This window comes from Peromyscus maniculatus, chromosome 22 (assembly GCF_049852395.1).
Source record: "Peromyscus maniculatus bairdii isolate BWxNUB_F1_BW_parent chromosome 22, HU_Pman_BW_mat_3.1, whole genome shotgun sequence".
Lineage (NCBI taxonomy): Eukaryota > Metazoa > Chordata > Mammalia > Rodentia > Cricetidae > Peromyscus > Peromyscus maniculatus.
The window spans coordinates 5,362,804-5,387,633 of NC_134873.1; the positions used below are offsets into that span (position 1 = coordinate 5,362,804).

The 24,830-nt window shown below is 41.1% G+C and overlaps 1 protein-coding gene across 1 annotated transcript in view; it reads right to left on the bottom strand.

Moving 5' to 3' along the window:
- Positions 1-20,925: 20,925 nt before the first annotated feature.
- Positions 20,926-24,830, bottom strand: part of LOC143270238 (uncharacterized) — a 139,992-nt gene continuing 136,087 nt past the window's right edge. Inside the window, exons 6-7 of the mRNA XM_076559436.1 lie at positions 22,162-22,270; positions 20,926-21,093 (exon numbers count right to left, since the gene is read on the bottom strand). Of these exons, the coding sequence (XP_076415551.1) occupies positions 21,050-21,093; positions 22,162-22,270 (153 nt within the window). The 3' untranslated portion in view covers positions 20,926-21,049. The remainder of the gene's footprint in view (positions 21,094-22,161; positions 22,271-24,830) is intronic.

The following is a 24,830-nucleotide window of genomic DNA, read 5'->3' on the forward strand; positions in this document are numbered from 1 at the left end:
AATCAATGTAATCTGGACCCCCCCTTCCCCAGTCATGCCACAGGTCCACCTGATCTATAAAATACCCCACTGAGCCTCTCTTCCTAGTGGTACTAGATCGTGTTGAGTTAACAACTAAAACTACTCACCAGAATTGTGTTTCAATACAACTTTACAAAAGTAACTAGTGCACCAGATTTAGGCCATAGGTGATGTTTAGTAACCCTTGGGTTTAGGGACAGAAATAATGATCAAGGCTGGTTTCTTAGGTTGGGCTTCTTTGAAGCCAAGCCTGACATGTAGATCTGGTCACCAGAAACTCACCGAGGGAGAAACACACGACCAAGTGAAGATAGAAGGACAGGATGGGGAAGGAAGCTAAGCAAAGGCATGTGTTCAGAAGAAGGCTGGTGTCTCAGTGTGCTCCCACTGGGCAGGGGCTCTGAAGTGTGAGCAACATCATGGAAGTGTCTCTCACCACCAACTCTGTCTTCATCTGAATCCCTGCACCAGCAATCATTGACTGCTGCTGAACACTGGGGCCTTTCTGGAGGAGGAAGCTCCCATTCTATGGAGGATCACTCTCTGGAGATAAGTGCACATTGTTAGAATCTAAAAATCATAGCAACTGGATGGTTGCATGGCCTGGTAGGAGACATAGAGGTACAGCATGAACAGTATCCAGGCTAAATGTAGAAAGGGGTGGGTTCAAGGGAGGTGGAAGTTGTGGGGAACCCTGGGATGAAGACTTCAATGATTGTGAAATTTATGGTGCAAGATAGGGGGAGTGTTGGGTGGAAGTTGAAATGTTGACTTGGAGTAAAGGGGAGGTACTGTGATTGGTAGAGTTACTTGGAATAATAAAATGGAGTGGTATGTATTCATGTGTGTGTGCTTCCCCACAACAAATCTATGGTAGTGAGCGAACTGGTTTTGAGTCAGTTCCAGGGTGCTGGCCCAGTGCATTCAAGACTACTTCCTACTTTCTCTTCTATCAGGTTCAGAGTATCTGGATTTATGTTGAGGTCCTTGATTCACTTGGACTTAAGTTTTGTGCATGGTGACAGATATGGATCTATTCACAGCCTTCTACACATTGATATCCAGTTATTCCAGCACCATTTGTTGAAGATGCTTTGTTTTCTCCATTGTACACTTTTGGCTTCTTTGTCAAAAATATTATGTTCATAGGTGTGCAGATTAATGTCAGGGCCTTCAATTCGATTCCATTGGTCCACATGTCGATTTCTTTTGGTAAAATTGCCATTTTTACTATGTTGGTCCTGCCTATCCATGAGCATGGGAGATCTTTCCCTTTTCTGACATCTTCATTTTCTTTTTTCAGGGACTTGAAGTTCTTGTCATATAGGTCTTTCACTTGCTTCTTTAGTGTTACCCCAAGGTATTTTATGTCATTTGTGGCTATTGTACAGGGTGATGTATCCCTGATTTCCTTCTCAGCTTCTTTGTCCATTGTATATAGGAGGGATACTGATTTTTTTGAGTTGATCTTGTATTTTGCTGTGTTGCTGAAGGTGTTTATAAGCTGTATCAGTTCTTTGGTGGAATCTTTGGGGTCACTCAAATATACTATCATGTCATCTGCAAATAGGGAAAGCTTGACTTTTTCCTTTCCAATTTGTATCCCCTTAATCTCTTTATGTTATCTTCCTACTTTTTCTTTCTTTTTTTTTTTTTTTTGGTTTATTGAGACAGGGTTTCTCTGTGCAGCTTTTTGCCTTTGCTAGATCTTGCTCTGTAGACCAGGCTGGTCTCGAACTCACAGAGATCCGCCTGCCTCTGCCTCCCGAGTGCTGGGATTAAAGGTGTGCGCCACCACCGCCTGGCCTCTTTATGTTGTCTTATTGCTCTGGCTAGAACTTCAAGTACTATATTGAATAAGTATGGGGAGAGTGGACAGCCTTGCCTCGTTCCTGATTTTAGTGGAATTGCTTTAAGTTTCTCTCCATTTGTCTACTGCCATACCACCCTGAATGCGCCGGATCTCATCTGTATTTGTCTTCTTAATAAACAACTCTCCTTTTCCGGCTGCAGCTTTCTTGAATGATAGATGACAGAAGTTGTGCGTATTTGAACAAATGTTTCATGATGAATTGCTACCTGTGCAATCTGCAGATGATCAACACAGTCAGGCTGATTATTTTATTTGTCTCCTATGGTTTCATTCCTTCCCCCACACCCTCTTCTGCTGCCTGTGTCTCCTCTCTCCTCTCATTTTCTCAGCTCCTCCTTATTTTCCCCTCCCTTCCTCTCTCCTCTCTTCTTTCTTCCCTTCCTTCTCTTTTCCTCTCTCTGTCAGTCCTTCTCTTCTTCTCTCCCTCTCTCCCTTCTCTTTCTCTTTGCTGATAGTGAGAAGAGACTTCAGGTTTATTCTCTTTGAAATACAAACACAGCATCAATAGCCACACCCTCCACACCATACATTAGATTTCCGGAAACCAGTCATCTGGTATCTAGACATCTTGTACCCTTTGAGAGACATTTCCCCAACTCCCAGCCCATCTGCCCAGCATCACGGTTTCTTCTTATTGCTTCTGTGACTTCAACTTTTTAAATTTAGTTTCACATCCAAAGTGAGTTCATGGAATATTTTTCTTTCTGTGTTGGCTTGGGAATTTAACTTAAGGTGCCCTTCCCTTCCTGATCTTCCAATCTTCTGTTCTCTCTTTCCTCCTGAATTCCCACAACATCACAGCCACAACTGCCAGTGTAGGAGCAGCTGGCATCCCCCAGGCAGGACTGGTCACCATGGTGATTGTGCTCACGTCCATCAGCCTGCCCACAGAGGACATCTTGCTGATCATAGCTGTGGATTGGTTCCTGTGAGTGTGACTTGGCTTTGACCCTGGGCTCTTCTCATAACTTTTCCTGAAGGATTCTGCAAGGACATGGTTGTAGGAATTGAGGGGTTTAGGGAGGCATTGGGATGGTCTGTTAGTGATGGCTGTGGACTCCAAGCCCATAGATTTATCATCTTTGGGACACAGAGTGAGGAGAATTCTGAAATGAGGTCTCTATCTATCAGCCCCTCCCCCACTCCTTGTCAGACCATTTCATACAAAAATCATACAAAAGTGTTCAAATATTTTTAACTCAAATATTTTAAACAGTTTTTCCCTTAGTGAAATCTTAGTTCTGAAGAATTTTACAAGTGAAAAGAAAACACAACTTACCTGCTGCATAAAATAGTGAAGAATTTTGACTTATACGATCACCTGTGATGATGGACAAAAGAATTTTGGTGGATTTTTGCACTGGACCCTATGAATGCATATGTTCTCTCTCTTCTCTCCTTCCTTTTCTTCCTCTGTACTTTTTCAGTAATTAAATTTGTTCTTTGACAGGTCAGGCATGTATGCAATGCTTTCTGACTTTGCGCACTCTCTAACTCCTTCCCACCCGGTCAGCTTTCCTCCCTACAACTCTGCTCCCCACATTCATGTCTTCTGTTTGTGATCCACTGAGCATAGCAGAGCCATTTGTGTATCTTGCTGGGAGACTGTGCCATGGAGCTTAGTAGGCTTGTGGGAAGGCACACACCTGAATACAGTGACTCCTAATCTATCAGCAGGGAGGAGCCACCCATACCCTGTTCCTCCCCCTCCTCTGTTGCTCTCTTTCCCTCCTCCCTTTGTTTCCTTCCTTCTGTTCCCTCTGTCCTTTTCTTCTCTTCTATTCTCCCTACCTTTTCTCCACCTGTCTCATTCCCTCCCTTCTTCACTTCCCTCCCTCCCTCCCTCCCTCCCTCCCTTCCTTCCTTCCTTCCTTCACTCCCTCCCTCCTCCCTCCTCCCCCTCTCCCTCTTTCTTTTTTCTTCTTTCTTTCACTCCTCTCTCTTTCTTCCTCTGTATACTTCCTACATCACTACCTCCTTTCACCATTTTTCCCTCTCTCATTTCTTTTCATATAACATGGAATTTACATAAAATGCTAATTTTCATTCCAATGTAGGTGCTGTGAGCAAGACCAAGTCCCATTTGTACAGAAGGACTAAAGTTCCATTTGAACAATACCCAGCCTGCCCCACACCTACATAGACTCATGTCAAACAATCTGTATCAAACATTCATATCTAATAGTCGGAACCAGACACTTGTACCTAACAAGCCTACACCAGATGCTCATGTTTAATACTCTGCATCAGATGCGCATATTTAATACTCTGGATCAGATGCTCATGTTTAATAATCAGTGTCAGATGCTCATGTTTAATAATCTGCATCAGATGCTTATGTTGATATTTTATTTGTACTAAATTGTGATTTTATTGGTATGTTAATAAATAAAGTTGCCCAAGAGTCAGAGCTATTAGAGCCATAGCAAAAGCTGGGCAGTAGTGGCACACACCTTTAATCCCAGCACTTGGTAGGCAGAGCTAGGTAGATCTCTGTGTGTTCAAGGATACAGCCAGCATTGGAGACACACGCCTTTCATCTCAATACCAACCATAGAAGACCTGGAGGTCTGTACAGACAGGCAGTGACTAGGAGGTCATGTGGTTGGGTTTACAACCAATGAGAAGGCAGAACAGAAACTCTATAAAAAAAAAAGACAGACATAGGAAGTAGGTCTCTTTTGGAGAGGTAGGACCACTGCGAGAGGAAGGGTAAGGTTTTTAGCTCTTAGCGCTGACCTCTTGACTTTCTTCTTTGCATTGGTTCTGTGTTTCTTATTTAATAAGACTGTTGGTTACATCTACAGATGCTCATGTTTAATACTTTGTATCAGATGCACATGTATAACAGTCTGAATCAGATCCAAATGTCTAACATTCTATATCAGATCCTAATCTCTAACCATCTGCATCAGGCTCTCATATCTAATCATTTTTAGGTTAGTCATATTTAAGAACAAGAGTCACAAATTAAAGAAGAGATCTGAGGATATAAGGGATAATGTTGTTAGAAAGGAAATCTGAGGAAGAGCAGGGCCTGTTCTAGGTCATGTGGTTGTGAATTAGCCTGGAAGCCCTTCTAGTCTACCCTGGGTTCTTGAAGGAGCCTTTCACCCCCTTCCATTAATCTATTTATCCGACACCAGTGACTGGCTGCATATGATGACCAATGTACTCGGAGCCTCAATTGAAGTGGCCGTCATTGAGAATTTGTACCAACAGGAGCTGGAGCTGGAGAAGGTTGAACTGACCCTTGCCAGCCTGGGGAAGCCCTACAAGTCACTCATGGCACAAGAAAAGGGGGCATCAAGGGGTCAGGGAGGTAATGAGAGTGTCATGAGAGAAGCTTCCAGCTCCGCCCAGGGAGGAGGGAAGGGACTGGGAGGGGGGTCTTGGGGACAATTTGTTGCCTAACTGACTGTGGGATGAACATACATGTTCTGTGTGGTTTCTCGAGGGGCTGCTGAGATAAAAGAGAAGGAATGAAAGGTCTTCAAGGTGTACTCATCACTGTTGCATTTGTGTGCTTCAAATGCAAGAACAACCTAAGGGAGGGAAGAATTATTTGGGATATGGTTCTAAAGGGCTTTAGTTCTCTATAGTGGGAAGGCATGGAAGAGCAGATCAGCTCACTTCATGGTGGTCAGTAAACAGAGACATGAGAAATGGGAAGTTACCAGGATGGGACACAGCTCTCCAAGACACACTACTTGTGAATACTTCCTTCAACTATCCCCTGCCTCCTCCTTTTGACCATTTTCCAATACAGCCGTCATAGTAGGAACCGTCAAGGGACTGATGCATTCATTAGGTCAGGGTCCTCATGATAGAATTATCTCTGAAAAGGCCCTCACAGACACATAGAGGTGCGCTGTATAAATTTTCTAGGCACTTGTTTCAGTCCAGTCAAGTTGACAACGACAGTCTGTCATCACAAAGGGCTGTCTCTGTCCATTTCTGAGTATGGTGAGAACTTGAAGGATGGTGTGAGGATTTGGAATTAGGGGAAGGGAAATCTTCAAATTCAATAAGAAAGATCAACTGACATTCTTTTGTTGTGTGTTCAAGACAGGGCTTCTCCATGTAGTTCTGGTGCCTGTCCTGGATCTCGCTCTGGAGACCAGGCTTGCCCTGAACTCACAGAGATCTGCCTGGCTCTGCCTCTAGAGTGTTGGGATTAAAGGCGTAAACCACCGCCACCTGGCTCAACTCACATTCTTTGTGTTCTCCAGGAGAGGTTGAACTGACAAGAAAAATACCTATTATTTCTTGTGATTAAGTGATCTGTGGCTTTTGTGTTGAGGTCCCAAAGACCACCTTCAGATTTAATGATTCTTAATAAGACACACAAAACTCCAGAAAGCCATTCTCCTCTCAGATATGGTTCATTATGTGAAGGGCACTGATTGAAATGAACAAAGGCAAACTCGTTGGGACTGGGCTGTGCTAGACCAGATGTGCTCTCGGCTGTTGAGCCCTCTCTCCAGCTACTACTTTTTTAAAGATTTAAAAAATTTCATTCTTCAAGAATTTTGTATATTTATTCAGTGTATCTTGAACATAACCACTCTCTACCCCCCTTCCAATCCTTCTTAGAACTACCCCTACAAAACCCCTTCTCAAGTTCATGTCCTCTTTTCGCATCCCACTCTGTCCAATCAATTCTTTCTTGGGTGCATTGATTTGGGATGTTCCACTGGATCATAGTCAACCTACCAGGTGCCAATTTCCTGAAAAACACTGACCTCCCATGTCAGCAGCCTTCAGATGCTAGGCTTTTCAGCTAGGGATGAAGCCACGAGTCTCTCTTCCATATATGCTGGAATTTTGACTGGATTGATGTTGTACAGGTATTGTGTAAACAACCACAATGCCTTTCAGCCATTTGAAATACTTCTATTGAGAATTTCTATTTAGCTCTTTAGCCCATTTTTAAATTAGATTATTTGATATTTTGCTGGCTAGTTTCTTGAGTTCTCTATATATTTTGGAGATCAGCCCTCTGTCAGATGTGGGGTTGGTATAGATCTTTTCCCATTCTGTAGGTGCCTTTTATCTTATTGTCTATGTCCTTTGCCTTACAGAAGCTTCTCAGTTTCAGGAAGTCCTATTTATTAATTGTTGCTCTCAGTGTCTGTGCTACTGGTATTATATTTAGGAAGTTGTCTGTAGCAGAATCTTAAAGGGTCTTATTAATAAAAAACAAACTTGAGGCCAGTTATTGGGTGAATGCTGGATGCCAGAGAAGCAGAACAAGTCACAGCTACCTCACTTCACCAATTTCTCAGCTGATCCTGTTTCCTCAGACTGGAAGCCTCTCAGTCCTCATCCCAAATGAATCTCAGCTGAACTGCTGCTAGAAGCCTAAAAGCTAAACCAGCCAAATGTGTATAGTTTCTGGTCCTTGCGCCTTATATATCTTTCTGTTTTCTGCCATCACTCCCTGGAATAAAGGTGTGTGTCACCATGCCTGGCTGTTTCCAATGTGGCCTTATACTCACAGAAATCTAGAGGGATTTCTGCCTCTGGAATGTTAGGATTAAAGGCGTGTGCTACCATTGCCTATCCTCTATGTTTAATATTGTGGCTGTCCTGTACTCTGACCACAGATAAGTTAATTAGCGTGCTCAATATTTTGAGGAACACAGTACCACCACATTTGTCTCCAGGGCCAATGCATTCCCACTTTCTCTTCTATCAGGTTCAGAGTTGATTTATGTTGAGGTCTTTGATCTACTTGGACTTGAATTTTGTGTATGGTGACAGATATGGATCTATTTATAATCTTCTATATGTTGACATCCAGTTTTGGGTGGGATTTGATTGTGTGGGGGGGTTAGTCACTTTTCATCTAATTGTTTTTTTGTTTGTTTTGATTACTGGTTTTTTGATGTAGGGATTTTAAAGTTTTAAAAAGAAAGAGAAAAACATGACTATGAATGGATAGGGAGGTGGAGATGGCCAAAGAAAAGTAAGAGGATGTGCAAAACATTTCATATGAAAAAGTAATTAAGCCGGGCGTGGTTGCGCTCACCTTTAATCCCAGCACTTGGGAGGTAGAGGCAGGCGGATCTCTGTGAGTTCGAGGCCAGCCTGGGCTACCAAGTGAGCTCCAGGAAAAGGGCAAAGCTACACAGAGAAACCCTGTCTCAGAAAGAAAAAAAAAGAAAGAAAAAGTAATTAATAAAAATATTTAAGTTGTGATTATGTCCTCTCATGATTCACCTTTAAATTTTCCTCCAAATAAACTTCCTCTTCCACTTCATAATGTTAATTTTTTATATATTGTACTAATCTGGCAACTTTTTGTTCTCTATATTTCCACTGAGTTTTAGTTGTAATACAATATATTAATTATTTGAGAATGCCATCTAATACATTTTCATCATAACCACTCCCAGCCCCTACCAAATCCAGCTTCTACCTCTCCTGTCTTCTCCCCAAGTCTGTGTCCTCTGTTTCCTAAATAGCATACAAGCAAGGCAACATTTGTACTACCTTTGCACTCATAGTTGTAGGGTGTGATGGTTTGAATGAGAATAGCCCCAATTGGCTCATGTATTTACATTCTTGCTCATCAGGAAGTATAACTCTTCAAGAAGGATTAGAAGGCATAGCCATGTTGACATAGTATTGACCTTATTGGAAGAAGTGTGTTATTTCTGGTAGGTCTTGAGACTTCAAATGCTATGCCAGGGCCAGTATTTCTGTCTCTCTGTTTGTCTGTCTCTCTCTGTCTCTGTCTCTCTGTCTGTCTTTCTTTCTCTCTCCTCTTTCTCTCTCTCTCGGTCTCTCCACTCCACCATGCCACACATATCTCTATCTCTCTCATCCTCCCCAACTCCCAATGCCTGTGGATCTGGATGTAAATCTATCCACTACAGTTCCAATGCCATGTCTGTCTGCTTTCTGCCATGAGGAACATGAACTAACCCTCTAAAACTCTAAGCAATCCCTAATTAAATGATTTCTTTTATAAGAATTGCCTTAGTTATAGTGTCTCTTTATTGCAATAGAATAGTAACTAAGGCAGAAGTTGGTACCAGGAGAGGGTATTGCTATGTAAAGTCTGACCATGCTGTAAGGGGACCCTGCAAGCATCATGGCAGACAGAGAAAAGAACTGCAGAGAGATGAGAATGAAAACTTGGCTCAGGTTGACTTAATCAGTTTTGATCAAACTTTGGAGTCTAATGCCAGGTGGTTTATTGCCTGCATATTTAAACAGCACAATTTGGGGACAAAATATTTTCCCAATGTAATACTATCCCTGGTGTACAATGAGGCATAATTACATTGAAACTCAACTTAGAGTAAATGTCATTTCATCCAAGAAGATGAGTTCCAGAGATAGGCTACCTGTATTAGCTTAAGGTCTAGGGAAGGATCTGGCCTGTTCTTGGTAATAAAGATAATGTTGAAGTCATTTGACCTATTAGGTATCTCAGGTCCTGGTTGTAGAAGCTTGATATGGATTGGACCAATAGATAATGCAGACCACTAGGCTGTTAATTGCCTCCAATTCCCAGATTGCTGGATGGAAGAACTGGAATCAATCCTGTCTTTTGAGAGGACAATCCTGTGGGCTTAACGTTCCTGGTTACCCTAGAGATCTATGGGTGCAAAAACCTTCAGTGTTACTTGTTGGAAGAATATGAAAGACTTTGGGATTTCAGAGTACAAAAACAGCTCAGTTCTTTAAATGGGGCTTAATGGGCCATTCTAGTAAGAGCATGGAAGACAGAAGTGCTGAGGGCAATTTTGACTGTGGTGCCCAAACTCCAAAGTTTAGGAGGAAAATATTATAGGCTATGCTAGAGACCATTCTTGGGATACTTTGCTAAAGAATGTGGTTGCTTTTTGTCCTTGTCCTAAGTAATAGATTTTCTGCCCCCTCCCCATAATAGGTTTCTCTGCCAACATAGAAAGTCAGATCAAGCCAAATTGAAAAAGTATAACATGTTTACTTGAGCAAAGCAACATCTGGGCAAGTTCTCCAGTTCCAGAGATTGAGGCCAGAGGAAGCACACCTACATACAAAAGCAGGGAAACTTTATAGGTTGTAGGCAAGGGGTGATGACATGTCTGCCACAAATGGAATTTGTGCCCAAGTGTGTCAGGGACTTTGGCATCTGGCAGAAATAAGGGAGGAAGTTGCAGTAGTCATTAAGAAAGCAGAACTGGGCTTTCTGGGCACCTTTATTTGTTAGAGACTCCATGAGGGAGTGGAGTTTGGAGGGAGAGAGAGAGAGACAGAGAGAGGAGACACAGAGAGAGAGAGACAGAGAAAGACAGAAAGAGACACAGAGAGAGACACAGAGAGAGATAGAGAGGGAACTTTCCAGATCATATGGTTATTAGTTATCATTCTAATGTAGATCCACAATTAAAAAGTAGCAAACAGGATAAGGAGAAATACAAAATGTACCATTTGAGGAGAAAAGAAGTACCAGAAAAATGTAATGTTGGGGCCAATTCTTGTGCTCATGGAGATTAAAAGTTAAAAGTAAAGCACAGTGTTAAATGGAAGAAAGGGAGTGGTGACCTCAGCGCAAGATGTTATTCAGCTAATCCTGAAACCTGTGAAATGAAAAGGACTGAGGGCTTTCCTAGACCTAAACAAGAGAAAGCTTATGCAAATTGAATTCAAGGAAAAGGCAATATTTCAGCCCCAGCAAGCAGAAGAACCTGGAAGCATTAGCCATGAGGATTTGTCTTTCAACTCGAGAAAGATACAAAAAGGGGGTAATAGACTCTTCATCTGTGGTTAAGTGATGGGCCAACCTGACTTCATCTTAAGATTAAAAGCCATCTTGTAGCAAGGTCAAAATAAGCTCATTCTCGTGTTGTGGGGTTGTCTTTCTGTATGCTGTGAATATGTGTTGCTACCATTGGTTAACAAAGAAGCTGCTATGTCTTATGGCAAGGCAGCATAGTGCTGTGGATATCGCTCTGTATAAATAAACACTGATTGGCCAGTAGCTAGACAGGAAGTATAGGCAGGACTAAGAGAGCAGAATTGAAGAAACAAGAAGGGAAGGGAGAGACTGCCTGGAGCCCCCTTCAGGACAAGAAAAATATATGGTACTAATAAGCCATGAGCCATGTGGCAAGGGATAGATTAATAGAAATGGCTAAATATACGAGTAAGAGCTAGACAATGATAGGCCTGACCTAATGGCCAAGCAGTTTAAATAATGTAAGAGTCTGTGCGTATATTTTATAAGTGGGCTCTGGAACTGGCTGGATTTGGTGGGAGCTGGAGAGAAATTCTCAAGCTACAAATGGTGCCCAACATGTTGGCAAGAGTTTCCACCTAAAACCTGAGTAAAAAGATTCTAAAACAGAGCTAAAAACTGTTCCTACTTGTCTCTTTCAAGTTAGAGGCAACCTGAGTGTTTGAGCTACTATCTACTAAGTCGGGTTCCTGGTGTGTGCTCTCCACCTGCAGTTTGGTGGGAATGAGGCCTCTTCAGTGGCACATCAAGTTGCGTGGTAGATTTAGCCTTTGCTAGTACAAAACAAAAAGAGGTTTCTAGGCTACACACTGCTTTGATAAAAGCATAGACCCACTATTTCTGAGAGTTGATGGCTCCCAGAGCTGGTGGAAAATGTACCACCCCCATATTGGGAAGCTGAATTGGGCAGAGCAAGCAGCAATAATGCCATTTCTGTCTTAGAATGCTGCAGTTTCAAGCAATAGGTTCACCATAAGACTGATGTAGGTAGGCTTGAAAGAGTGAGAAAAAGGATTATACAGAGTTACATAAACAAATAGTTTAAAATATAAAGTTTTTAATGAAATAGTAACGGTAATAAGCCACATAAAGCTGACTATCACACAGAGAATCTGGATTATGTTGTCGTTGATATTGGTAACTAAAGAAAAACATTTGATTGTAAAAGCTGTTGAGTTATGCAAAAATGTATACTTTAAAGGTACCTTGACTTCAAAATTTGGATGTAAGAATATGTTGCATTGGAAAGGAGGATCTGCTTTTGTTTCCACAGAAAGCCAGAGGCTATGAATTTCTTTCAGATTAAGATATAACAGGTTTGACCAGCCAAGACCACCTGAAAAGTCTCTGATGATGCCATGGCCCAGATGATCCAACATCCAGAACCATTTCAAGGCAACTGGCTCAGATGATACACCCTCATGGACTACCCATAATCCTAAAATTTTCTGCTGTGGGATGTTCTGTATGGCAAATGTGTTGCTCTGATTGGTTAGTAAATAAAACACTGATTGTCCAGTAGTCAGTCAGGAGGAAGTATAGGTGGGACAAGGAGGAGAAGAATTCTGGGAAGTGGATGGCTGAGTCAGAGACACTGCCAGCTGCCACCATGACAAGCCGCATGTGAAGATACCGGTAAGCCATGAGCCATGTAGCAAAGTATAGATTTATAGAAATGGGTTAATTTAAGATATAAGAACAGTTAGCAAGAAGCCTGCCATGGCCATACAATTTGTAAGCAATATAAGTCTCTGTGTTTACTTGGTTGGGTCTGATCGGCTGTGGGACTGGTGGGTGGGAGAGATTTGTCCTGACTGTGGGCCAGGCAGGAAAACTCTAGCTACAATTTACTACAACTCTAGCAGGAAGTAGTAAGAGAACCTATGCCCCCAAATTCTCAAATATACCATGACTACTTTGGAGATGGAATTGGCTCATTCCTTCTCTAAACCCAAACATATTCCTAAAATAAAAGGTTAAAAGATTCTTTTGTCCTATTTCAGAAGAGCCCTCTGGTGTGGGACAGGAGAAAACCAATATTTTTATTTAAATCAGGTTCATTATAAATGTGATCTCTTTCTAAAGAAGAAAAGGAGATATGATATAGATATGATAGGATGAAAGGGTAAATTAATGAACCTAATTTTAAAGAGCAACTTGTTTGAAATATTTTACATTGGTATAGATTTTAGTTCATTGATACAAATTTAAAGTTAATTTTGTTATACTGTATATATATATTTCTATTTTTGTTTGAGGTATTATGTTTATGTAACTCATTTAGGTTGTAATGGATAGTTTAGACAAACAAATTAATAGTCATCTATGATAATCATACTTGTAGCCATGTTAGCTAAGTCTTCTAGGTATACATAGATATATTTCACATAGATAGGTAATCTTCAAATATGTCAAAGACCTACAGAATATGGCGTTTAAAATATTTTTAAAACTGTACACTTTCTGGACAGTGAGACATGTCTGCTCCTGACAGTACTGGATTTACTTCAGAGAGGAGGATGGGCATTGAAAACACTCCATATGGAATTTATCTTCTCCTTGGCAAAAATAGCCATTTGGGCAAGAAACTGTTCTTGCCTGGACTCCTTGATCAACTGGACATAAAGGACCCATAGAAAGATGACCACTGAACTTTGCTTGACAAAATGGTCCTTCAGGTGCCTGCTTCACAGAGAAAACTCCTAGAAATTTTACAGGACACTGAAAAAAATGACCAAGAGATTCTAGCCTGTGGACTAAAGACAGATGCCCCAACTTAACAAAGGAACATGACGTGATTGTCCAGGCTGTCAGCTGTCTCTGTCTACCCTGCAAGATTCCCGATAGTTTCTTCCATCCTCCCATCTCTCAGGTAATATTATATCCTTCTGAGGTCTTTGATGTAGTTGAAGCTAGAGAGTTACAATTTTCCTTAGTTATGATAAAAAATAAGTTAGATATAAAACCTTAACCTCACAAATATAAGATAGGTAGAATATCTTCTTTAATATTGTAACTGTAATTCTTGCTTGATAATTCTTTTGTTATATGCAATTTTACTATGTTAATGTCAAAAACTTCCTTTTTGAAAATGAAGTAAAGGGGAAGTGCTGTGGATATCACTCTGTATAAATAAAAAGTGATTGGCCAGTAGCCAGACAGGAAGTATAGGCAGGACTAACAGAGAGGAGAATTGAGAAAACAGGAAGGGAAGGGAGAGACTGCTTGGAGCTGCCACAAACACAAGAAAAATGTAAGGTACCAATAAGCCACGAGCCACGTGGCAAAGTATAGATTAATAGAAATGGGCTAAATATAAGAATAAGATCTAGACAATGATAGGCCTGAGCTAATGGCCAAGCAGTTCAAATAATGTAAGAGTCTATGTGTTTATTTTATAAGCAGGCTCAGGGACTGACGGGACTTGTTGGGAGCTGGAGAGAAATTCTCCATCTACAGCATGGAGCCAGATGGGGAATCCAAGCAGAAAGACAAGGAGAAGAAAAGTGGAGTCAGAGGGATGATGAGCACTGCCAGGGGAGCAAGATGTAATGGAAGACAGGTAATGCCACAAAGACACATGGCAAACAGCTTAATTTGAATGGGTTGAGTTAAGTTGTAAGAGTTAGCTAGCAAGAAGCCTGAGCCATAGCCCATTTGATTTGTAATTAATATTAAGCCTCTGACTGATTATTTGGGTTTTGGTGGGCAGGAAAGATTATTCTGTTTACAAATGGCACCTACTATCTGTCGTGAATTCACACAGACTTGAGAAAGCTTAAAATAGATTCTGAACACACAAAAACAAAGGCACACTGGGCTTCCTAGTCTTACAATCTCATGCCATCAGCAGCTCAGAAATGGACCTGTCCACCATGCTGCCATAGCATGGTGGATTTCCACAGTCTCTCCCACAGGTCATGATAGAGTGAGGATTCTCCTAGCCCCTCCCTGTGGGCTTGAGAGCACAGCTGCAGACTTAAGGACACAGCTCTACACATACTGCTTCCCGGAATTGGGGAGGTAAGCTTAACTCATTGTCGTGCCTTGTTGAAAAGCTGAATGGGGCAGAACCAGCAGTTAAAGATGTGCAGCTTAGCGATTTAAAAATTCTTCCAGTAAGGAAAGAATTAAAAGTACAAAATAAAACAGATTCAGATGGGAAAATCCTCCAAGTAGGTAACAGTGTGTTTAAAAATATAGGTAAACTTGGGAGAGAAAAAAAAAACGGTAGAAAAAGTCCTTTAAAAAAATTTTAAGCCGGGCAGTGGTGGCGCATGCCTTTAATCCCAGGACTTGGGAGGCAGAGGCAGGCGGATCTCTGTGAGTTCGAGGCCAGCCTGGGCTACCAAGTGACTTCCAGGAAAGGCGCAAAGCTACACAGAGAAACCCTGTCTCGAAAAACCGAAAAAAAAAAATTAAAAAAAAAGCCATGTAAAGATGGAAATTATACAGAGTCTGCATACTGTATAATATTGCATTGTCTTTGGGATGTTTTTTAACTGCAAAGAGTCATTTGATTGTAGAGGTTACAAAGTTAAACCAATATGTGTATTTTAAAGGTATCTTAACTTAAAAATTTGGGTCTAAGGATATGTTGCTTTGGAAAAGAGCTCTGCTTTTGTTTCCACAGAAGATGAGGAGCTGTGAATTCCTTCCAAGTTAATATGGTTCCATAAGGGAAGACCCCTTGAGAGGTCTTCAGATGATTCAATATCCAGAACAGCTTCAAGGCAACTGGCTGAGATGATGAAGACTCACAGACTATTCCACTCAGGACTTGACTATAATTCTAAATTGACTCATGATCCACATAAAGTTACCAGTGGCCCCAATCAGCAGGAAATAGTATAGAAAACTATGCCCAAATTTCAAAACTATGCCCAAATATTACAAAAATTGTAAATATTTATTTTCATTTAAGGGGAGTTGCTTACAAACTGTTATTGGTCATAGTTTAAAAAAAGGCTAAACAAAAGAGTTAAATTGAGAGATCTCTTTCTAAAAGGAGAAGAGAAGATATGATAGAGAAATGATAAGATAAAAGAGTAGATTATAGAATCTACTTTAATCCAAAAAACCAAGAACTAGTCTTAGATATTTTACATTAGTATGAATTTGGGCTTATTGATGTAAATTTAATGTTAATTTTGTTATACTATATGTATATTTCTACTCTTGTTTAAGGTATTATGATTTTAGAGTTCATTTAAAAATATAATGTATTGTTAAGAAATATAAATTAATAGTCATTTATAATAATCAAACTTATATTCATGTTAGGTTTGATAGGTATGCAAACATATTTCAATCACATAGGCAATCTTCAAACACTTCAAAACTTACAAAACATGGCATTTAAAATATTTTAAGAACTTAGACTTTTGAGGACAGTGAGACATGTCTGTTCTTGGCAGCATCAATTACTTCAAAGAGGATGATGGGCATTTTTATGAAACTCATTATGGAATTTGCTTATAATATGGAAAAGACTGGGGCAAGAAACTGCTCTTGCCTGAAGTGCTTGAGAGTATGTTGTATAAATTGCACATGCAGGACCCATAGGAAAGTGACCACTGAACTTTGCCAAAACAAGGAGGGATGATCCTCCAGGATCATGCTTTGCAGAAGAAACTGTGAGACATTCTGCAGAACACAGGAAAGTGAATGATGAACTTTGCAATTAGGCAGACAAGTCCTTGAAATTTCCTGCTTCACTGAAAAGTATGCCAGAGTTTCTTAGGCCTGTGGGCTGAAGACACATTCCCCAATGATACAGAGGAACTTTGGGTGACTGTCCAGACAGCCAGATGTCTCTGTTATTTCTAGAATTTTGGAAGTTGCTTACAATGCACTTCCCATTTACTCAAGATAATATTATATTCTTCTGAGGTCTTTGAGGGAGTTTTTAAAGACTAGATAGTTATAATAACAGTTTTCCTTGTTTAGGATAAAAGGTAAATTAGATATGAAACTTTAAACTCACAAATATAGGATAAATGATAGAATATTTTCTTTAATTTTGCCAAATAGACTAGATATTGTAACTGTAATTCTTGCTTGATAACTGTTTTCTTATATGTAATTTTACTAAGATAAAATGAAAAAAATTTTCCTTTTGATTAGACAGAAAAGGGAAAGGTCTGTGGGGCGGTCTTTCTGTATGCCGTGAATACATGTTGCTGCCATTGGTTAATAAAGAATCCACTATGCCCTATGGCAAAGAAGAATAGACCCAGGTAGGGAATCCAAGCAAAGAAACAAAAAGAAGAAAGGTGGAGTCAGAGGGATGATGAGCATTGCCAGGGGAGCAAGATATAATGGAACACAGGTAATGCCACAAAGACACATGGCAAACAGCTTAATTTGAATGGGTTGAGTTAAGTTGTAAGAGTTAGCTAGCAAGAAGCCTGAGCCATAGGCCATTTGGTTTGTAATTAATATAAGCCTCTGCGTGTTTACTTAGGACCTAGTGGCTGCAAGACTGGGCAGAACACAGGAAAATTTCTGGCTACATTACCGTTTTCTGTAAAACTTGAAATTGACCAGGTTTTGACACATTTTCTGAAATTTGTCATTTTCCACACCCTGTACCCTGTACCAGTCAATCCTGGTATACTCCACCCACTGCCTCTCAGACATTATGAGGCACACCTCTCTCATCCTCTTTGGGCAATCACAGGTCCAAGTCTTTCACTTACTGTTTCTAGAAAGCCCCCTAATTATCTTGACCTTCATCCTTGCCCTAAACGCTGCAAGCCTCCTCTCTGTCCCTTCTTCCTCTGGTAATTCCTCTCACTCCTGCTCAGAGGCTGTAGAGGTCTTATGTTTATCCTGGCCTGATCTCTTACATCAACCCCTTGCAAACACCCAACTTATCATCTTTGTTGAGAGAAGCTCTCTTATAGACAGATCAAGAAACCACCAGTCAGCATATGCAGTGATCACTTCCACTAAAACATTTGAAGTGACCCACCTGCCAAAGGGGACATCTTCACAAAAAGCCAAATTAAGGACTTTCAATAGAGCACTCCAAGAAGCCAAGGGTCAATGAGCTAACATATATGCTGACTCTAAATATGCCTTTTTAATATCCCATACCTGCTGTGGGATGGACTTTTGTGGGGCATTTACCCACCACCCCCACATCTTCCCAGAGTTTTCTTGAGTGCAATCAGCAGGAAATATTAGATAGAAGGATTTATAGCAGAGAATCTTGCGGAGATAAACTGATAGAAAATAAAGGATAGCCTCGAGAGGGCCTGGAACCTATTCCAACAGGCCCCGAATGTCTCTGGCCCAGTGTTTTTATAGAGACGCCAAGGGGTGGAGCAAAAGACCCTCTACCCCAGCACAGCCAAGTGCAGACCATCTCAGACACCTGCACTCAGGCCCGTGGTCCTGATCATCCTCTATTTGGCCCTGCTGGGTAAAGCCACGAGGAACCTGAGAAGGGGCTCCCACAGACTGTATGTCAAATTGCTCTGATTGGTCAATAAGTAAAACACTGATGGCCAGTGGCCAGGCAGGAAGTAGGTGGAACAAGGAGAGAGGAGAATTCTGGGAAGCGGGAGGCTGAGGCAGGGAGACACTGCCAGCCTCCGCCATGACCAGCAGCATGTGAAGACACCGGTAAGCCACCAGGCACGTGGCAAGGTATAGATTTATGGAAATGGATTAATTTAAGCTATAAGAACAGTTAGCAAGAAGCCTGCCATGCCCATACAGTTTGTATGCAATATAAGTCTCTGTGTTTACTTGGTTGGGTCTGAGTGGCTGTGGGACTAGAGGGTGACAAAGATTTGTCCTGACTGTGGGCAAGGCAGGAAAACTCTAGCTACACATTCCCATTTGTCCTTTGGAGGGAAAGGGACTTCCTCACTACCAAGGGCACTCCCATAGTTAATGGTCCCCTTATCGCCAAGCTATCGGAGGCCCTCCAGCTCACTGGAGAAGTAGCCGTAATTCACTGCAGGGGAAACCAGTCCTCTAAGGACCCAGTGGACTTAGTCAATGCTAAGGCAAACTCAGTAGCCCACCGACAGGCCTCCAGCACCTCTGGATCAACAGAATATATTTTGTTTTTGGTACTCTCCTACCAGCCCTGTTATCAACCAGAGGAGACTGACAAGCTCCTGAAAATTGGGGTCATGCAGACAAAGGATGGATGGTTTTACTTCAATAACTGCCTCATCCTCCCTCAGGAGCTGGCACTGTCCATCATTTCAGACATTCACCAGACTTTATATGTAGGCCCAAACTTTGTTCCATGTCTTATAACCCCAGAGGTTGTAGATGATATCTGTAAAAGGGTGTCCAGGACACCTTCATACACAGTGAGGAACTCATAAGCCCCACCCCTCAGTGAGGGATTTTGTGCAGTTAATGTGTGCTGGGGATGGGATGTCATAAAATTTCTTGTATAGTATTAGAGGGACCAGCCTTAATATTATATACCCCAGGGGCTCAGGAGAGAGAAATATTAATGGCAAGGATTATTTGTGAAATAGAATCTCAGCACACAGAGCTCTTAGTCCAGTCATTTATTCTTCCAAATCTTCTCCTTGGTCCTCCTGTGCCCTGGGAGTCCCAGTATATATACACTTACAAGCAGTAATCTTTTGGCACTGCAAAGCCAGGCTTCCTGGGTCAAATGGAGGGGTGATAAGAATCATATAGAGGGGCAGTAATTGTTAATGATCATTTGCAACCCAAAAGGAAAGTGACTAATGGGGAAATGAATTAACTAAGGGCTAAATTCAGGTAACATCTAAGAAGAGGGATTTAATGTGCTCAACTATAATCTTAAACATGATTGGCAGAAAATGTTAAGAATCTATAAGTTGCTAGGTCAATGGGAGAAAATAAAACTGTCTTCTTTTTTCCTGTGGCTCTTATCTGTCCAAGCTATCTCCTGTTTTTTCTGCAGGGTGGGGGAAAGTGTGCTTGGTTACTAGGCAACCTGTGATTCCTCTGGTGATAGTTAAAGGGAGATGTGGAATTAGAGGTAAGTTTTGGGAAAGGAGGAAGTTAAGCTTAATTGGCACATCTGCCAGGCCTTCTCAAAGGGGTAGTCTGGATGCTTAAGTCTGTTCTTAGAGAGTACAGAGGTATCTCTGATAAGGTACTTTCCTCCATCTGGTGATGGACCTGGCCAGATGCTGCCAGTGATGATAATTACAGGGAGACTTGAACTGGGGTTCTGGCTGTGCATAGCTGTCAGTGCATGAGGTTATCTAAATATTTCTTTAGTAGAGGGGAAATGGTGCCCAATAAATGATGGAAAAGCTACAATAGCACACAAGAAACTCATAGCAGGAAAAGGCTGATAATCAAAAGCCAAATATTAGCATGGCTCCTTGAACCTCAGCTTGACCTCTGGAAGGCCCTTGGCTTTTTCCAGGTATTAGCTTTGTCATCATCAGCTGAAATCCTACTTTGTATATTTTTGCAGCTTGTAGCATCAAATTAAAGGAAAAGGAAATGCAAGTAAGCAACCACACTTGACCCCTATGGATGTTAAGGACAATATGACATTTTGTGGGTGTTTTTACTTGTGTTTGAGCAGTTTGAATATGTAAACCTCAACAAGGCTGATTTGTGACTTGGAAAATCCAGTAAAATTCATTGATGCCTGTTATGTCCAAAGAAAACTGCAATTCCCAAAACTCCAAGGCCAGGCCCAGATATCTGGAAATGGGCTCAACCTGGACTTTAAGAGGATTACTGGGAAGGTAGATAGAAGTCCACATTCCTCAAAAACTTGTGAATCTCTACCCAAAGGTGTCATTTCCCTTATGAATGGCTGCCTGTGGTGCATATTACCATAATGCCGCCCATGCTAGCCTCCAGGCTCCTTCAGTGTCACAAATACTTGTTATGCATTTCAAAGTCTATGCTAGTATTTTAGGTCCTCTCCCCTCCTCCCCTACCCTAAACTCCCTCTAGTTCAGAAGCATCCCTTCTCACACCTTCTCAGTCTCTTTATAAATCTCTCTCTTTGTGTCTCTCTCTCCTCCTATCTCCATGTTCCTCTCCCTCTCTCTGTCTCCTCCTCTGTCTCATTCTCTCTCTCTGCCTCTCTGGCTGCTTCTGCTTCTAACATTAGCCAGGTCCAGTTGGCTGACTATGGACTACGGACTATGGACTATGTTCAGCCAACATCTGCTTCTGCTTTGGACATTCCAGATCACTCTGTTCAAACTCTGGTATCTATAATAAAAATCTTTCCCCTTAAACATATCACTGAGAGGTCAGGTGATTAGTTTGTACAATACCAAGAAACAGCTTAAAATATTTGCATAATGCATTTTAATGGGAAAATATTTCAAACATATACAGAATTCAATATATACTATGTCTTCTGTCAGAAAATAGTTAATCATGTCTATTTTATATAAAATCTTCCTGACAGATTGTCATTTGTTGTATTCTTTCAGAGAATTATCAGCTTCCGTAGCAACTAAAAAGAAAAGAAAGAACTATCAGTTGCATCATCAAGAACATCACTGGTGACATCGTCGGGATCAGCAGTAGCAGTGGCATCATCAGTAGAATCTTATGTAGTGACATTAGTATTGTGTTTGAGAAGGTGTGAGAAGGTGGAGCCTCATTTTGTTGGTTCTATTCTCAGATATTGCTTCTTCTGAAATATTTGTTTCTAAGAAGATGCTATACTCATAAGTCAAAATGTATGCACACAGAAAAATAGAAACTAATATTTAACAGTTATATATCTCTGCTTAGCCATTCAGAAAAACACAACGTTCACATTAGGAGTGAAAGAAATTCCCTCGTTCCAGAATAGGAGACAACTGTGAACCTACCAGCTTTACTTGGGCACTTTCGTTGGACTAAACTGTTATTTTTATGTGATATATTTTTAATATTATTGGGAAAAAAAGAATCAATTTTTTTCTGGTGCTAGAAAATGCCTAAAAGTTCTATATAAAGCATGCAATTTATTAATCTTACATACTAGTGCCCAAAAAATTAGATTTCTACTACAAAAATCTTCATCTATTTTAAACCATTTCTGTGGTCTCACCTTGTCCAATGTTTTGGTTCCTATAATCTCTTGAATGACTTTGTCTGCGGAATGCTATATTGCTTATGTGTCTTATCATCATCATAATTGATACCAGGAACCACATTACTGATGTTATCAGGAGCAGCAGCATGTCTTCTGCCAGAGGAGGAATAGATTTAATAGAGGTGTTCATTGTATAGCTGGTGTGGTCAGCTGTATTTACAGAACCAAAAATTTTGTTGCCACCCTGTGTAGGTTCTGGAGTGTCACATGGCACATGAACAAGAGAAGATTCCCGATCAGTAGTGAATCTACTACACTTGTGTTCTGCTCTAAGACACGCTTCAAGAACTGGGTCAGTGTTTGAAAAGGGTCCATGGTGTCACTAGTGTGGTGACCAAGAGCAGGCTCAGGGTCAGCATATCGTCTCCCCTTGCATGCCCAGTGCAAATACCTAAATAATTGTGGGATCCAGAACAGTGTCCTGGGCTGAATGCGCACCTTTTTTATTATCAACCGGGTCAACTCCTTCTCCATCCCATGTAGGTGGTAAATGGACCAAATTGTGCCAAACGGTCATATGGGGATCACAAGGTGCCTTCTTTTCAACCTTTAAGGAAAATGTGAGACGTTAGTTTTCATTAACATTTTCACTGATTTTATTCATTTTAAGACTTATCTGTTAATGTCAGGGTCTTGATTTATAGCCCCCAAATGTTTCTTTTCTCAGTCTAATTTTATCACAACAGCCATTGATATTCAGTACCTTCTGCTTCCTTTCTGTTTGAGTAAAAGGCCCAGAGTTTTGGGAAATTTAAAAGGGGACCTGCTCAGCTTTATGCCTTCTTTCCCTCTTGTCTTTACTACCTGACACTGTCATTCTCTGTATAATGGGAAGTTGTAAAAAGAAAGGACAAAATGTGTCCTTTCCTGTCTGTATGACTGGGATTTTGCATTCTGGCCAGATTAAGAAGATGTGACAATGAGGAGCTTTGGGAACAAAAGGAACCTCTCTCTTCTGCACTGCATTAATGCTTTCCCCACAACCTTTCACAATTGCTCATTAGGTTCCTGGGACAGCAGAACAGTGAGGGTGATTTTGAAATGCATGAGCAAAATGTGTCACTACCCAGAGCAGAGGGGAGCTGTGGAGCTGCAAGTAAGGATTCTGGGAGATGCCTTCCAAGTTCTTACTCCTTAACTATGGCTATTGTTATACATGGAGGATAGCTATAATGGCCTGCCCCAGCACCTCTCTGGAGGCTTGAGTGAGAACAGCCCCCATGGGCTCATATATTTGAATGCTTGGCCACCAGTTGGTGGAACTATCTGGGGGAGGATTAGGAGGTGTGGCCTTTTCAGAGGAGTTGTGTCATTGTTCGTTCACCTTGAGGTTTCAGAAGACTTGTGCTATTTCCAGGGAGCTCTCTGTTTCTTGTGTGAGTCAGCTGTAGCTCTCAGCTGCTGCTCCAGCACCATGCCTGCCTGCCTGAACTATGATGGTGATGGAACTGTATGCATCCCATTGGAACCATAAGCCCCACTCCAAACAAACCCTTCCTTCTAGAAGTTGCCTTGGGCATGGCAATAGAAAGTAATAGAACCATCATCTAATTACAGTATGAGTGACATGAACAAAGCCTGAAGGATACATTAGAAGCACTGAAGGGGTGTTACCCAGAGGATTATGCCAAAAACAGGCGAGGCAATTCCATAGTGTTGGCTTAGATAGTATACAAAGAAGACCAGTTGATTTAATCAGGTACATTTATGAAGTATGAGTTTTGAAAATGTATTTGATGCTGCTTGACAGATGGAAACCCTCACTGACTTTTATTCCACAACAAATAATGACTCCAGGTCTTTGTCATTCATGACATCTCAGTGACATACCTAATTTAGCAGTCTACTTTTACCTTTTGGTATCAGGGTTGAGGAGGTATTTGCTACTTATGTGAAAAACTCACACATTCGAAAACTTACCCAGCATCGTCAACATAACACAGAGACGATTAAAGCTTCAGAAGCATTATTGGTCTAAACATTATATGTCTCAACACTTCAAATGAATCATGTGAAAATTTTTGGTTCAGTGGTTTCATTGAGAATTGGACCCATCAAAGCATGTAATACTTATCAGACTTAGACACATCTTCTTTTTCTTTCTTTTGTTATAATTTATTTATTTATATTTTATTTGCATTGGTGCTTTTGCCTGCATGTATGTCTATGTAAAGGTTCAGATCTTAGAGTTACAGACAGTTGTGAGCTGCCATGTGGGTGCTGGGAATTGAACCCATGTCCTCTGGAAGAGCAGTCAGTGCCCTTTACCACTGAGCCATCTTTCCAGCCCCCAGGACACATTTTCATATGTCACATGTTTCATTCATTGCTTCTTCCTCATTAACTAAGTATGCTTAAGTCAGTTATAAAAAGGGAATGCATAGGCCACATGGTACAAGGATAGTTTTCCGGGACACATGCCACAAGAAAAACAGAAACACTGAAAATGAGTGAGAAGACCCTAAAGGTATTTTCCTGAACTGTTTTACAACAGGAGTACTAATGAGTTTATACAGACCATTTATTTACCAGAGTAGATAATTTCACATGATTCTAAAAATTATTTACCAATAGGGTGTGTGCAGGCTTGTGTGCATGCAGTTCTATGCTTGTTTGTACAATACTAGTGTGTGTATGTGTGTGTGAATGTGTTGTGTGTGTGTGTGTGTGTGTGTGTGTGTGTGTGTGTGTGTGTGTGTGTGTGTTTGTGCATGTGTACATATGTGAAGGCCAAAGTATAACCCCACAGGAGGGATTCTCCCTGTTATTCGGTGAGACAGGGTCTTTTACTGTTTCTGCTGATTTGTGTGTTCTACTCTGGCTGGCTTATAGGATTCACAGTTGTTCTACTCTCAGCCTCCTATATGGATAAAGGTCTGCTGGGATTGTGTACGTGAGATGCTTGCCGTTAGTTATGGATGGGAACCAAGGTACTTAGGCTAGCAAGGGAAGTACTCAGCATGTGATGAAGTGAGTGTGCAGTTTTTTTCTTGTGTGTATTAGTGTAAAAATATTTTTTGTCAAAATATAAGTGAGAGGGCTAAGCTGATAAAGGCCTAATATAATATCACATACACATTAAGACAGTGGTTGTCAACCGGAGGGTA